At 55.4% G+C, this 14,377-nt stretch overlaps 1 protein-coding gene across 1 annotated transcript; it reads left to right on the top strand.

Annotated features, from left to right (window-relative positions):
* The first annotated feature begins 3,388 nt into the window (after positions 1-3,388).
* On the top strand, positions 3,389-14,343 carry NAALADL1 (N-acetylated alpha-linked acidic dipeptidase like 1). Its single transcript, XM_042957776.1, has 18 exons — positions 3,389-3,588; positions 3,670-3,842; positions 3,927-4,048; positions 4,405-4,527; positions 6,427-6,710; positions 6,798-6,902; positions 7,611-7,696; positions 7,804-7,923; positions 10,539-10,624; positions 10,709-10,772; positions 10,857-10,924; positions 11,151-11,242; positions 11,324-11,414; positions 12,686-12,767; positions 12,851-13,024; positions 13,100-13,187; positions 13,295-13,387; positions 13,734-14,343. Exons 1-18 carry the CDS (start codon positions 3,389-3,391, stop codon positions 13,918-13,920), a joined length of 2,238 nt encoding a protein of 745 aa, XP_042813710.1. The 3' UTR covers positions 13,921-14,343.
* The last annotated feature ends 34 nt before the right edge of the window (positions 14,344-14,377 follow it).

Genomic DNA, 14,377 nt, shown 5'->3' with positions numbered 1-14,377 from the left:
GAGTAACCACACGTGCTTCTTTACCTGCAACATGCAGTTAACTGCATGTTATCTGCAACATGCCCACTTCAGAGGCCCCCGCGAGGACTGGTGACCCAGTGCGGGCTCGGGGAGTTGTTAGCATCCAGCGAGGGCTGGCAAGTAGCCTACTTCCGGTGCATCTACCCACGCCTCCGACGTGGCTTCGGGGGCCCCGTGGAAGCAGGGTGGAGTGGGGTACCCCAGCAGGCTCCCAACTCCCACCCCACCTGAAGGGGCTGCTATTCGTGCCTGTGCGGGTGGCTCGATCCCGCGGCCCAGCAGCAGCACCCTCTGGAAACATCCCGCCCTGGAGGACTGTTAGATCCCACATCCCCGTCTCACGAGGGCACTTGTGTCATGCAGGCCCCCACCCGTGGCCACCTCAGCGATCCCACTGGGGCTCATTCAGATGGGGTCTGTTTCCCAGGGGTTCTGAGCCCACCTTTGTATCCCTTGGGGTTGCCCCGGGCCCCCTGCGTTCTGCTCCTTAAATCCCAGATAGCTGGGCCATGAATGCCCGACGCTGAGGAGGTGCGCTGGTCCAAGGCGGCTTTCCATCCATTCGACAGGCATGTGCTGAGTGCCTCCTACGTACCAGGCTCTGTTCTGGGCTCCGGAGGTTCAGCGAGGGTGATTCAGTGAGATTCAGTGAGGGTGAAGCTTCCATCCGGGAGCGGGGAAGGGTGAGCAGGCCAGGACCAGGGAAAGACAACGGGACCGCTGGGCAGTGCTGAGAGCCTGCCTGAGGTTTGGGCTCATAAAGGTAAAGCAAGACCAGTGAGGTCACGTGATTCTGCAGGCCCATTCAGGGTCAAGGGTACAGGTGCAGAGTGGGCAGAGAGCCAGGTTTTTTTCCCCAGCGAATGTGACGGAAGCAGAAGAGGAGGCCGGTGGAGAGGCTTTGTAAGGGGCTGGGCGAGGCCAGGAGGGAGGAGAGGGAAAGTGGGAAGATTTGGCACCAATGGATCAGGGGTCCTGGAGGGACAGGAGAACTCCTGCAGGCAGCAGGATCAACAAGTGAGGTGGGAAAATAAAAGAGAACCCAGTAGTTACCTTAAATGGTTCCATCAACACCACAATCCAAAATGTTCAGGGAGGGGCCACACCAGCCACCGAGCCAAGGTGGGGAAAGGAAAATTGGCCAGGTTTACATCCGGTGCAGAATGCAGCGTAGACACCAGCTGACTCCAACAGCCTGAGCTGGGGTTCTCAGATGGCACACAGAGATGTCACACGCCCTTGTCCACGTGTCGCATCTGTAATTTCACAGGTTCAAGCGGCTAATCCCTCCAGGAGGGGGTGGTGTGGGACCGTGGGGCTGTTCCTCATGCCGTCATCACTGTGTCTGTTCCTCAACTTATCAGCCGATCTTGACGTCCCTCCCACTGCCTGCCAGGTGGTGACAGTCCTCCTGGTCCTCAGGAATGTGTACGCTCCCCACACTAACAGGCTTCTGATAAGATCCAAGGTCATATCTGGCGTGCTGATAACCACCTTGCAAAAACTGTGGCTTCCTGGTGTGCCTCCCTGAACCACTGATCACACTAAACCCCACCCATGGCCCTCCCATGCTGTCCTCCTCACCAGCAGCACCAGGCGGGATGGACACAGGACAGTGCGGGGCAGGTGGTGCCCACAAAACAGGGTTGTGAGCAGGAAGGGGGCTGCTCCGGGAGTGGGCTGTGAAATCACACACACACACACACCAAGTCTACCCTGCCCGGCTCACCCAGCTCTTGGGGCATCTGTGGAACAATCAATGGGCTGCAGCCTGGCTGGGGAGAGGCCCAAGGCAAGATAGGTCATGGGGGTAGGAGGAGTCACAGCTTGAGCCCCAGGGATCTTCCCACCCTGCCTGGCTCTCTGAGGCCCACAAGGGGCTCAATCAACATTTGTAGTGAGAACTTGGTGTCTTCCTGTCCTTCTCAGCCTTTGCGCATGCTGGGCCATTTGCACGGATGGCCTGCCCCTTGCCTTCTCTGCCTGCTGAATGCCTTCTCATCCTTGGAAGATCCCTTCAAATGTTCCCTCTTAGAATTCCTCATTCTCCCCACTGGGAACACACTGGTCCTCCCTCTATAGGGGCACTTACCACATGGTTGAGCCCAAAGCCTGCCTGTCTCCCCTCTGGACCTGAAGTCTTGGGCACCTCTTCCTCCTCAGGCCCTAACACGGGTTTTGCACAGAGCTGGATGAATGGATGCTTGCAGGTATAAGAGAAGGAGTGAATAAAGGAATGGATGGATGGGAGGGTGGGTGGATGCGTGGATAGAAAAATGGATGGGTAAATGGGTTAGTGGGTAGATGGATGGATGGGTGGATGGATGGATGGGTAGATGGGTGGATGGGTGGATAGATGGATGGATGGATGGATGGATGAAGGATGGTTGGATGGATGGATGGGTAGTTGGGTGGGTGGATGGATGGATGGATGGGTAGTTGGGTGGGTGGATGGATGGATGGATGGGTGGGTGGGTGGGTGGCTGGATGGGAGAATAGATGGGTGGGGGAATAGGAGGGCAGGTGGATAAATAGTGGATGGATGGATGAACGGGTGAATGGATTCCAGAGAGGGCAGATACGGTTAGAGGATGGAGGAAGAAGTCACCTTGCAAAGGAAGAAATGGCTTCCCTTTCTAAGAGTTCCACTTCCTCACATAAGCTGGGACCCCTGCAGGATACACACAGAGAATTCTTCTGGATCCCCTTTCTTCCTTTAGCCCCAGGTTTTGCATTTTAGGGAGTCAGATGAGGCAGGAGTGGCTAAAATGTACTGAACTCCCATGATGTGCCAGACACTGGGCTAGATTTTTCTGCAGATGTGGTCTTGTTTAATGAAAACAGCACCAGTTTTGTGAAACAGATCTATTATCCCCGTTTGACAGCTTTAAAAAAACAAAACAAAACAAAACAAAACAAAACAAAACAGAGTCAGAGAAGCTAAACGAATTGCTCAGGGTCACACAGCTTACATCCAGCAAGGACGGCATTTGAACTCAAAACCTGCTCAAGCAGTGGGGGCTGAATGCGCTGGAAATCAAAGGGCGCTGAGGAGACAGAGGCAGGGGTGGCTGGGGGCAGGCCCAGCATTGCTCTGAACAGTGGCTCTGAGTTCCAGTTCTGGCTGAGACCTGGTCCCTCTCTGGGCCTCAGTGTGCCCATATGGACTTGATACCCTGGGGGTCGCTTCGGTGAATGATGCAGATATGGAGGTGGATGGGAACAGCTCGCGGCCCTCCCTGCAGGATGCTCCCTGACTCTCCCCGCCAGCGGAGGGCCAAAGGGCAGGGCCACCCATGGGGTAATGGTTAACTAGACCTGACACCTATCTATAAGGAGTGACCCCAGCTGGCCAAGACTCCACAAGATGCAGTGGGTGAAGGTGCTTGGGGGGTTGGTGGGGGCCTCTGCCCTCTTGGGCCTGGGGATCATCCTGGGCCACTTCGCCATTCCCAAAGGGGCCGACGCACCAGCTCCCAGTGTCTCAGTCTCCCAGGACCTGGATCTGGAGATCCTTGAGACCGTCATGAAGCAGCTGGATGCCAGCAAGATCCGAGAGAACCTTAGGTGAGAGGGCTGTCTACCCTCCCCTCCTGTTCACCAGAGGCGCCTCCCTGACCCTGGGCCTGGCCCTTTGTCTCCCCACAGAGAACTCTCCAGGGAGCCTCACCTGGCCTCCAGCCCCCGGGATGAGGCGCTGGCACAGCTCCTGCTGCAGCGCTGGCGGGACCCGGAGTCAGGCCTGGACGCGGCGGAGGCCCCCACGTACGAAGTGTTGCTGTCCTTCCCCAGCCGGGAGCAGCCCAACCGGGTGGCTGTCGGTGAGGTCCCTCCCACTCAGGTCTGGGGATGCCCGTGGGGCGGGACCTGCCGGGCCCAGCTCTGATGCTGCCCCTCCTCCACAGTGGGTCCCACTGGGACCATCCTCTTCTCCTGCCGCCAGAGTGAACAGAACCTGACTGGGGAGCAGGGGGGCCCCGATGTGGTGCCACCTTATGCCGCCTACGCTCCCCCTGGAACCCCACAGGTGGGCCTGGGACACTCCCTCCCCTCTGCCGAGGCCCAGTCCCCTGTGGCTCCACCCCAAATTCTCCCTTCCTGACCCAGGGCCCTTCCCCCTAAACTCCACTGCCACACCTTTTGCCCATCGCCTAGCCATTTTACAAACGCTGATGGCCCCATGTTCAAGGCCAGGCCCACTACAGGGCACCTGGACCCAGAGGAAACGAGATGTGACTCCGTTCTTGGGAAGTTTACATGCTCTGGGTGAGGCGGGGAAAATAGAATCAAAATCCTTCACTCTGCCACTCGGCCTCCCTCTCTCCTTTCCTCACCCCCTCTTTCCTGGGCCTGGCTCTGAGGATCACCTCCCCTTGGGACCAGGGCCTCCTCGTCTACGCCAACCGGGGAACGGAAGAAGACTTTATGGAGCTACAGACTCAGGGCATCAGACTGGAAGGCACCATCGCGCTGACCCGCTATGGGGGTACAGGGCGTGGGGCCAAGGTGAGCAGCAGCCCCCAGTACAGGAAACTGGTGTGTGTGTGTGTGTGTGTGTGTGTGTGTGTGTGTGTGTGATGGGGTGGTCAGCAGAGGACAGGAAGAAGAGAGGGGAAGAGGAAGGAGCAGGGTTGAGTGGCCTGCGGAGGCCTGGGCTGGGGCACAAGAGGTGAGCTATATTTGTGCTGTTACCACTCATGATGTGCTGTGTGACCCTGGATGCCTCCCCTAACCTCTCTGAGCCTTAGGAAATAAATGGATCAGGTAAACTTTGATATTCTGGGGGTCTAAGTTCTCCTGAATATTCAACTTAAGTCCCTCCTGTTGCCCTCCCTCCCGGCTTGCATCTTTTCAAGTAAACATTTTGGCTGAGTAGTTCACATGTGTGTTTTTCAAAAATGCAGGATTTTTTTTTTCTTAAACGTATAGAGTGAGAGAAGGGAACAGGGAGTTAGTGTTTAGCGAGTACCGAGTTTCAGATGTGCAAGACACAGAATTCTGGAAGTGGGTGGGGGTGATGGTAGTGCAATAAAATGTGGATGTCCTCCCTGCCGCTGAACAGCAGGCTATAAAATGGTTAGGGTAGTAAATTTCATGTAGATTTCGGTTGGGGTCACGGGCTCAGGTCTTGATCTCACAGTTTGGGAGATTGAGCCCCTTGTCGGATAGCTCCCAGCCTGCTTGGGATTCTCTCTCTCTCTCTCTCTCTCTCTCTCTCTCTCTCCTCTTTCTGCCCCCCCCCCCCGCTTGCACACATGCTCTCTCTCAAATAAATAAACTTAGGAAAAAAAAGAGAAGTGCCCATAATAAGATCTGCAAAAGAGAAAAGAGGAAGAGCCATAATGGAATTACACAAATTATAGAATTTCCAGTTAAAAAGAGAAAAAAAGTTTAGAGTCCAAAAGCTTTCCTGTCATGCCATCCTCCAAAGAGGAATCTATCCACAGTTTCTTTTGGAAGAAATGCATATGAATATATATTTTTATTTCTCCCTCTTTTTGTTTAAAAGCAGCATACTATACCCACATTTTCAAGGTGTGCTTTTTTTCACCTTAATACATCCTGGAGATGATTCTCCTTCGGCACACAAATTGTGTCCTTGTTCTCTTTCTTTCTTTTTCTTTCTTTCTTTCTCTTTCTTTCTTTCTTTCTTTCTTTCTTTCTTTCTATGTACTATTTTGTTTTCATTGTGCTAAAATATACCAGTATAAACTGACCGTGTTAACCATCTCTAACGGTCCAATGCAGATGCATTAAGTAGCTTCACAATGCTGTGCAAACCATCACCACCGTCCATTTCTAGAACTCCTGATCATTCCAAACGAAACTCTGTGCCCACTAAAAATAACGTCCCCTCTCTCCCTCCCCAGCTCCTGGTGACCTCTATTCTACCTTCCAGCTATATGAGTTTGCCTATTCTAGAAACCTCATATAAGAGGAATCACACAATACTGACTTTTTGTGCCTGGCTTCTTCACTTAGCATAATGTTTTCAAGGCCCATCGATGTTGTAGCAGAACTTCATTGCCTTTCAAGTCTGAGTAATTGCCTCTTGCGTGCTGTATACCACACGTTGGCTTATCCATTCATTCTGCCCATGGACACTTGGGCTGCTTCTGCCTTTTGGCTCCTGTGAGCGGTGGCCCTGCTCTCCTACGCAGCTGCCCAGGGTGCCCTTGTGCGATGCCTCCGATCACGTGACAGCCCTGCTCATGAGCATCGACCTGCCTATGTCCAGCGGTCTTTTGCTCCCTCGAGCAGGGCTGCAGTAAATGACTTGTGCGAGCATCATCTTGCCTGTGGGAAGACAGATCCATCCTGGCTGCCGCAGTGAGGGAGGGAGCGGAACAGGACATGACATCCCCTCTCCTTTCCCCTAAACACAGCCTCATCCCCCTCCCGCAGGCTGTCAATGCGGCCAAGCACGGGGTAGCTGGGGTGCTGGTGTACACGGACCCCGCAGACATCAACGATGGGCACAGCTCCGCCAGCCAGACCTTTCCAAACTCTTGGCGCCTGCCTCCCTCAGGGGTGGAGCGAGGCTCCTACTATGAGTATTTTGGGGATCCTCTGACTCCCTACCTTCCGGCCAATCCTTCTTCCTTCCGCCTGAACCCTGATACTGTCTCTGGATTTCCTCCCATTCCCACTCAGCCCATTGGCTTTGAGGATGCAAAAATCCTTCTCTGGTAAGCTCTGGTGCCCCCCCGGGGGCCCCTGCCCGCAATCCAGTGGCCGCCAACCTCCAACCCCCACACCCTCCACCTCCTCCTCAGTAACCTCCAGGGAACCTCGGCCCCAGCTGCCTGGCAGGGAGCACTGGGCTGTGACTACAAGTTGGGGCCTGGCTTCCGAGCTGATGGAGACTTCCCAGCAGACAGGTGAGGTGGGGCCCCGCTTCCTCAAGGCTCCTCTCCTCTTCCCTTGTTATGCTTCTCTGCCCACGTCAAGGCCTGGCCTTTTCCTTTCTTCTCTCTCCCAACCTTTCCCTGACTCCAAAATATCTGTCTTGTCTTTGGGGAAGCCACAAGGCCCTGTGGGGTTCCACCCGCCCTTCATCTACACCCTCTACTCTCCAGCCACCCTCTCTCTCTTGAACTCATTCCCAAACCAAGGCCTCTGCGCTTGCTTGCTGCTCCCTCTGCCTGAACACCATTCCCCACGCTCCTGCCACTCCTGGCCTGTCCTCCCCGCATCTGCCACCAGGTGTCCTCTTACAGGTCAACCTGTTACTGTCCTCGCCACACCCCTTCACCGTCTGCAGGTGCTGTCTTCCTCGTGGTTTGTCTCGCTCAGGGGAGGGATGTCCCCCCAAGGGCGGGGCTGTGTCTGTCTCAGGCCCTGCCCAGAGCCTAGTACGGTGCAGGCCTACACTAAGTATCCAATAAATACTCTCACCTGAGTAAGTCAGTCCGTGAAAAGAACGGACTCTAAAGAGCGGGGCTCTAGCCTTGCTGCCTCTCCAGGTACTTCTGGGCAAGTGACCTCGTGGTGTCCCTTTCTCGCTCTGGGTCCCAGTTTCCCCTGTATTGGGTTGTGAGGGGGAGTGGGCAGGGCCAAGACTCTGCTCGCCCCCTTGGCTCCCCAAGCCAGGTGAACGTGAGCGTCCACAACCGCCTGGAGCTGCGGAACTCCTCCAACGTCCTGGGGATCATCCGCGGGGCGGTGGAGCCCGGTGAGCGCCCCGTCGGAGCTCCCTGACCACGCCCCCTGCGCTCCGCCCGGCTGGCCCCGCCCACCCTCCTTCTTCCCTGGTTTCTGAGCCTCTGCTCCTCTCTCCAGACCGCTACGTGCTGTACGGAAACCACCGGGACAGCTGGGTACACGGGGCCGTGGACCCCAGCAGTGGCACTGCCGTCCTCCTGGAGCTCTCCCGAGTCCTGGGGACCCTGCTAAAGAAGGGTGAGGCAACCCCCGTCCCCGGTCTAGGGACTCTCCCAGCAGGAGGTCACCCGCAGCTCACTCCTCCCCCAGTTTCCCCCACCCAGCCCTCTCCCACCTCCTCTCTCTCACTCTCCAGTGCCCCCTTGTGCCAAGCCTGAGGGCCCTGGGGGACGACCTGCACGGACACCAGCCCTGGCCTTGCTCCGGTCGCCCAGTGGGACATGGGGAGCTCGTGCGGTGGCTTCTGAGAGCCTCCTTTGTCCCTCCAGTGGAGGGAAGCCGGGTGCCACCGTAAGGAAGGCAGTGCCCGGGCTCTGCCTTCAGCCTAGTTGAGGCGGGGATGACAGGCAGTCGTTAACTCAACAAACATGTCCCGTATGCCTACTACGTGCCAAGCCAGTTCTAGGCACAGCAGACCCCACAGTGAACACCTGAGTGGCCGTGTGTAAAGACAACCGTGGTCACAGTTTCTCCTGCTCCAAATGGGGAGGTTATGGGGAGTGAAGGCCCTACATGGAGGGACCCGTCAGAGGCCTTGGCATCCTCAGGGCCAGGAGGGATAGTGGGCTCGGGCCAAGGTGGGGGCAATGGCAAGGAGGTCTTTGGGTGTCACAGGTGCGGGAGAGGACGAATGGAGGACTCCTGGCTCCCTGATTGCTGGTTTGAGCAACCTATATATGGCTGTGCCATTTATGAAAAACAAATTGGGGTCAGAGGGCAGATCGAGGGGGAAGAACGTGAGGTTAGTTCTTTACATGTTGATTTTTTTTTTTAGCTTTTGTGTGTGTGTGGTAAAATATACGTGCCATACAATTTGTGCTTCTAACCAGTTTTAAGTGTACAACTATGGCATTAAGTATATTCTGTGTTGTACAACCATCACCCCCATCCATCTCTGGAACTTTTTCATCTTCCATTACCTATAACATGCTAAAGTTATCACTCCATAATTTGAATGGATACCAAGTTAATCTCATAGGAAACTCTACTGCTAGAAAGCGCTGTCTTTCCTCTTTACGTTACTGATGTTACAAATCACATCGTTATACATGCGTGCCCGTTCACACATGGATTTTGAGGGGCCTAGGAGACATTCCCCCCGGGGAGAGGGCAAGCAGGCAGTTGAAAGTGCTGATCTCCAGGTCAGAATAGAGACTCCAGAGATAAACTGGGGAGTTGGTGGCATAAATGGCATGCGAAATCACAGGCGTGGTAGAGATCAACTGATAAGTGGAGGGGGGCTGAGCTTGTGGTTTTATCCCCGTTACAAGGGCAGGAATTTCTGTCTCTGTCGTTGCTGTTCAAGTTTTTTATTTTGAAATAATTTCTGGGGCGCCTGGGTGGCTCAGTCGGTTGAACATCCGACTTCGGGTCAGGTCATGATCTCTTGGTCCGTGAGTTCGAGCCCCGTGTCGGGCTCTGTGCTGATGGCTCAGATGCTGGGGCCTGCTTCGGATTCTGGGTCTCCTTCTCTCTCTGCCCCTCCCCTGCTCATGCTCTGTCTCTCTCTGTCTCCAAAATAAATAAAAACATTAAAAAATTTAAAAAAAATAATAATTTCAAGCTTACGCAAAGACTTGCCAACATAGTACAAAGAAGCCTTAGACACCCTTCATTCAGATACTCCTGATATCAGGATTTTTACCTTGTTTTCTCTTTCTCTTTTTGTTTTCTGGAGTGTTTGAAAGTTGCAGAAATGCTGGACTTTTACCCATAAACTGTGTATTTCCTAAAAACAAGAACATTTCCCTTCATGACCACCATACAATGACCAGAATCAGGAAATTAACAATGGTCCCAGTTGTTCTCATAATGACCTTTAGAGCAAAAGAAATTTCTGGTTCAAGGGCCAATCCAGGATCACACATTGCATGTGTGGTAGTGGTATGTGTCATCTGTGGAGGGTTAGGGGGTGTCTGGAGGAGGTAAGGGGCAAACGAGGGCTGCTAAGGCTTCTGGAAGGCGGCTGGAGACTGCGGCAAGAGCGGTGTGGCATCGAGATTGGAGATGGAAACGCGGTCGCCAGAGGCAGTGAGAGGGAGTGTGGGCAGCTAGTGAAGCCCCTGGACTCTGGAGCCGGGCTGTGGATTTGAACCCTGGCTCTGCTTCCTACCAGCTGTGTAACCCTGAGCAAGTCATTTAACGTCTCTGTGGCTCGGTTTCAATTGCGAAAAGGAGACTGTAACAGTCCCTCCCTCAAGGCATTGAGGACTGGCTTAATATGAATAATGCCCTAAGGAGAACATCAGTGTCTTATTACCGAGTGGAGAAGGTTCCGGAAGAGTTTGGCATAGGATGCTTGAAGGAGACAGTTGGAGGGGCCAAGGGTCAGGATGGCTACCCAAAGCATGCCTATAAGGAAGGGGGAGGGAGGGCATCCTGGCAGAAGGGACCACCTGAGATTGGTATTGGGGGCAATTTTGTGGTGGGGTCATAGCACAGGCCGGGGGCTGGAAAAAGGAGGCCAGAGGGAGCCTGGGCCAGAAGGCTGGGCTGGAGAGTAGCTGGGACCTACCTCTTGTCTCCGGCAGCCCCGCCCCGTCCAGCCCTTCCTCCTCTCCACGTTCTCAGTATTTCCAAGCGACCCCAAGATCCGGGGACCCTGTCCTCCAGCCCTTTATCCCCCTCCCCAGGAACCTGGCGGCCCCGCAGATCAATAGTGTTTGCGAGCTGGGGGGCAGAGGAGTTTGGCCTCATTGGCTCCACAGAATTCACCGAGGTGAGTGAGCCCTGCAAGGCTGGCGGTCAAGGGGATTCCCGAGGCAGGGCACCGCTGAGCTGACGTCGGTCCTCCCACCCTCAGGAATTCTTCAGCAAGCTGCGAGAGCGCACCGTGGCCTACATCAACGTGGACATCTCCGTGTTTGGTACGGGGGGCAGCTGGGCTGGCTGGGGGAGGCGGGTAATGAGGGGCTGGGGCCTGAATAGAGGCTTTTCTGATCTTCCCACAGCCAATGCCACGTTGAGGGCTCAGGGAACACCCCCGGTCCAGAGCGTCATCTTCTCCGCGGCCAAACAGGTGAAAGGGGGTGGGGCCGGGAGGAGGGCTGTCCCAGGCGGGGTGGGCGGGGCTGGAGCTGGTACTTATTAGAGGGTCCTGGCGTTGGGGACTGAGGCTGGGGGCAGGCTTTGTAGGAGCCGCAGGGCTATGCATAGGAAGGAGACTCCAGTGGGCAGAGCGGAGGACGACGGCCTCTTGGGCCTTGGGGGAGGCCAGTCCCAGACTGGATTCCTCTCCGGGTCAGATCCCCGCACCGGGCCTCGACGGCCTCAGCATCTACGACAACTGGATCCGGTATTTCAACCGCAGCAGCACAGAATACGGCCTGGTTCCCAGGTGAGCCCAGGGCCAGGACAGGGGCCCGGGAAGGGCGGGCTGGCCCAGCGGCCTCCAACCCGACCATCTTTCTTTCCACAGCCTGGGCTCTCTGGGTGCTGGCAGCGACTACGCACCCTTCATTCACTTCCTGGGCATCTCCTCCATGGACATCGCCTACACCTATGACCGGGTGAGCAGGCACTCCTGTCTCCCAGCTCCGTACCTAGCTCCACCATCCCCTTCCTCTTTCAGAGCTGCCCTAGTGCAGACTGAATCCGGCTCCACCACTCAGTAGCTGTGCTACCTCAGCCCAGTGTCTTAACCTCTCTGAACATGTTTATGCTCACCTGTCAATTTATCAAATTTAAGATACTACTGATTTTAAGATATAATATGGTGATGTGCACTATTCAGGGGGGAAAAAAAGCAACACTGCCAGTTAGTTGTAGGGTGACATTGACTTAAGAAGCATCCTGGGGCAGGGCACCTGGGTGGCTCAGTAGGTTCAGCATCTGACTTCTGCTCAGGTCGTGATTTCATGGTTCGTGAGTGCAAGCCCCACATTAGGCTCCCTGACAGCTCAGAGCCCGCTTCGAATCCTCTGTTCCTGACTTGTGCTCTCTCTCTAAAAAAAAAAAAAAAGCATCCTGGGCTCCTGGCTGGCTCAGTGGAGCATGCAATTCTTGATCTCAGGGTTGTAAGTTTGAGCCCCACATTGGGTGTAGACATTACTTTAAAAAATCAATTTAAAAAACATTTGTTTAAATGTTCATTTATTGTTAAGAGAGAGTGTGAGCAGGGGAGGGGCAGAGAGAGAGGGAGACACAGAATCTGACGCAGGCTCCGGACCCCGAGATGTCAGCACAGATTCGGCTTGAACTCACGAACTGCGAGATCATGGCCTGAGCCAAAGTTGGACGCTTAACTGACTGAGCCACCCAGGCGCCCCAAGAAACAAATCTTACCACCAAAGAGGCATCCTGATTCCAGAGATCTTAAAATATGACAAAAATGTTTACCCCAGAATAGATTAAGTAACAGTATAAAACAGGGGTGATTCATAGCACTGGTGTGAGGGTAAAATGCGATAAGGGATATGGAGCGCCCAGCTTGTGTCTCCCTGCTTGATGTTCCAAGAAGCCACTTCTCTCATCCATGGCTATACTGCTGCAGGGCAGTAGAGCTGGGATTTGAATCCTCTTGTCCGATTCCCAAGCCCTCTTCTTCACGTGAAACAGGAAACTGGCACCTGACCCGGTTCTGCTACTCTTAGCTGTTTGGAGTCAGGCAGGTGACTTTACTTCTGGAGCCTCAGTTTCCTCCTCTGTGAAGTGGGAATTCTAGAACCTACCTCATACCCGTGGCGATGATTCGAGATAATGTCCCTGTGTTGTAGCTCGCTGTTGATTCGCCTTCTCCCGCTTCTCCTCTCAAGCCTGTCACTTGGCCTTGTTCCCCTAGAGCAAGACCTCGGCCAGGATCTACCCCACCTACCACACGGCCTTTGACACCTTTGGTTACGTGGACAAATTTGTGGACCCTGGTGAGGAAGGGGGCAGGGGGAATCCTGAGGCTGGAGGGCGGTGGGCTGAAGACTGAGCCCTGGCCTGATGGCATTCCTTGCAGGCTTCAGCAGCCATCAGGCTGTGGCCCGGACAGCAGGGAGCGTGCTGCTTAGGCTCAGTGACAGCCTCTTTCTGCCTCTTAACGTCAGTGACTACGGAGAGACCCTCCGAAATTTTCTGCAGGCTGCCCAGCGCGACCTCGGGGTCCTGTTGGAGCAGCACAGCATCAGCCTGGGTATGGAGCCCCCTTAACATGGAGGTGTGGGGAGCCCTGCACCTCCGGGGCTAAGATGCTGGCTGTTGCCCACAGGGCCTCTGGTGACTGCAGTGGCGAAGTTTGAGGGGGCAGCCGCGGCCTTGGGCCAACACGTATCAGCGCTGCAGAAGGACACCCCTGAGTGAGAAAGGGCAGCAAGCAGGTGTCTGGGAGGGTGGCCTCCGGGGCAGGATGCAGGCTGGCAGCTGGGCTGTTGGTTCCAGGGTGACAAGGTCCTGCCACTTCCAGCCCCCTGCAGGTCCGGATGCTCAACGACCAGCTGATGCTGCTGGAACGGACCTTCCTAAACCCGCGAGCCTTCCCAGAGGAACGATACTACAGGTGAGCCTGCTCAGGGCTCTTGGCAAGTGCTGTGCGGTGGGGGCCGGGCAAGGGGCACCCATCTGAGGGCGGAGAGATGTCAGAGTTCTGCTGGCCTTTAGAGCACAGCACAGCCCCTTGAAACAGGTGGGGAATCAGCCTCAAAGGAGGGGAGGCAAATCAATCAAGGTCACCTTGGGGCTATAACGTACATCTCTCACCCCCACTGCGACGAGGGCCGCAGGTTTCTGAGGCGGCGGGGAGGCGCTTTGGTGCCTAGCTGTACAGAGAGGGGCCCCTCCAGGCTGAAGCTCCCTCCTCTCCTGGTCCCTGAGTGACTTTGCGTCTCCCCCATATCTGCTTGCAGCCATGTGCTCTGGGCACCCCGCACGGGCTCCGTAGCCACATTCCCAGGCCTGGCCAATGCCTGCTCCAGGGCCATGAACACGAGCCTAGGATCTGCAGCCTGGGCGGAAGTGCAGAGGCAGCTCAGCATCTTGGTGGTGGCCCTGGAGGGCGCGGCAGCCACCCTGCGGCCTGTGGCTGACCTCTGACCCCAGCCCTCTTTCTCCAGCTCCCACCATCCTTTATCCTAACCTTCTCCCACCCAAGTTCTTTTTGGGTGTGCCCCAGTCGTCCTTGATGCCAACCTAAGGCACCATCACTGGACCCTCCAGAGCTTGAGACAACAGCTCAGGGTCCTGCCAGTTGTGGACACCTGAAGGGAGTGACAAGCCTTCCTCATCCTGGATCTTGGTCGGCAGAGGGTGAAGATCCGGAGACGGGGATGGTGGGGAGTGTCAAAACCACCGGCTGCTCTTGGTGGTACGTGGGCAAGGGAGGGATGCATAATGCCAACCAGCGACCACGAGGCCCACCCCTCAGGGACCAGCAGGGAAACTGAGGCGCAAGATGGCTAGGGCCTTGCCCAGGCTCGGTTCCTCTCTCCCTACATACCTATCGTGTCTCAACAACCCCCTGCCCTCCCCCACATAAATCAATTATAGTTAC

The sequence above is a fragment of the Panthera tigris genome, chromosome D1 (genome assembly GCF_018350195.1).
Source record: "Panthera tigris isolate Pti1 chromosome D1, P.tigris_Pti1_mat1.1, whole genome shotgun sequence".
NCBI lineage: Eukaryota > Metazoa > Chordata > Mammalia > Carnivora > Felidae > Panthera > Panthera tigris.
This window is presented reverse-complemented; position numbering and strand designations above follow the sequence as displayed.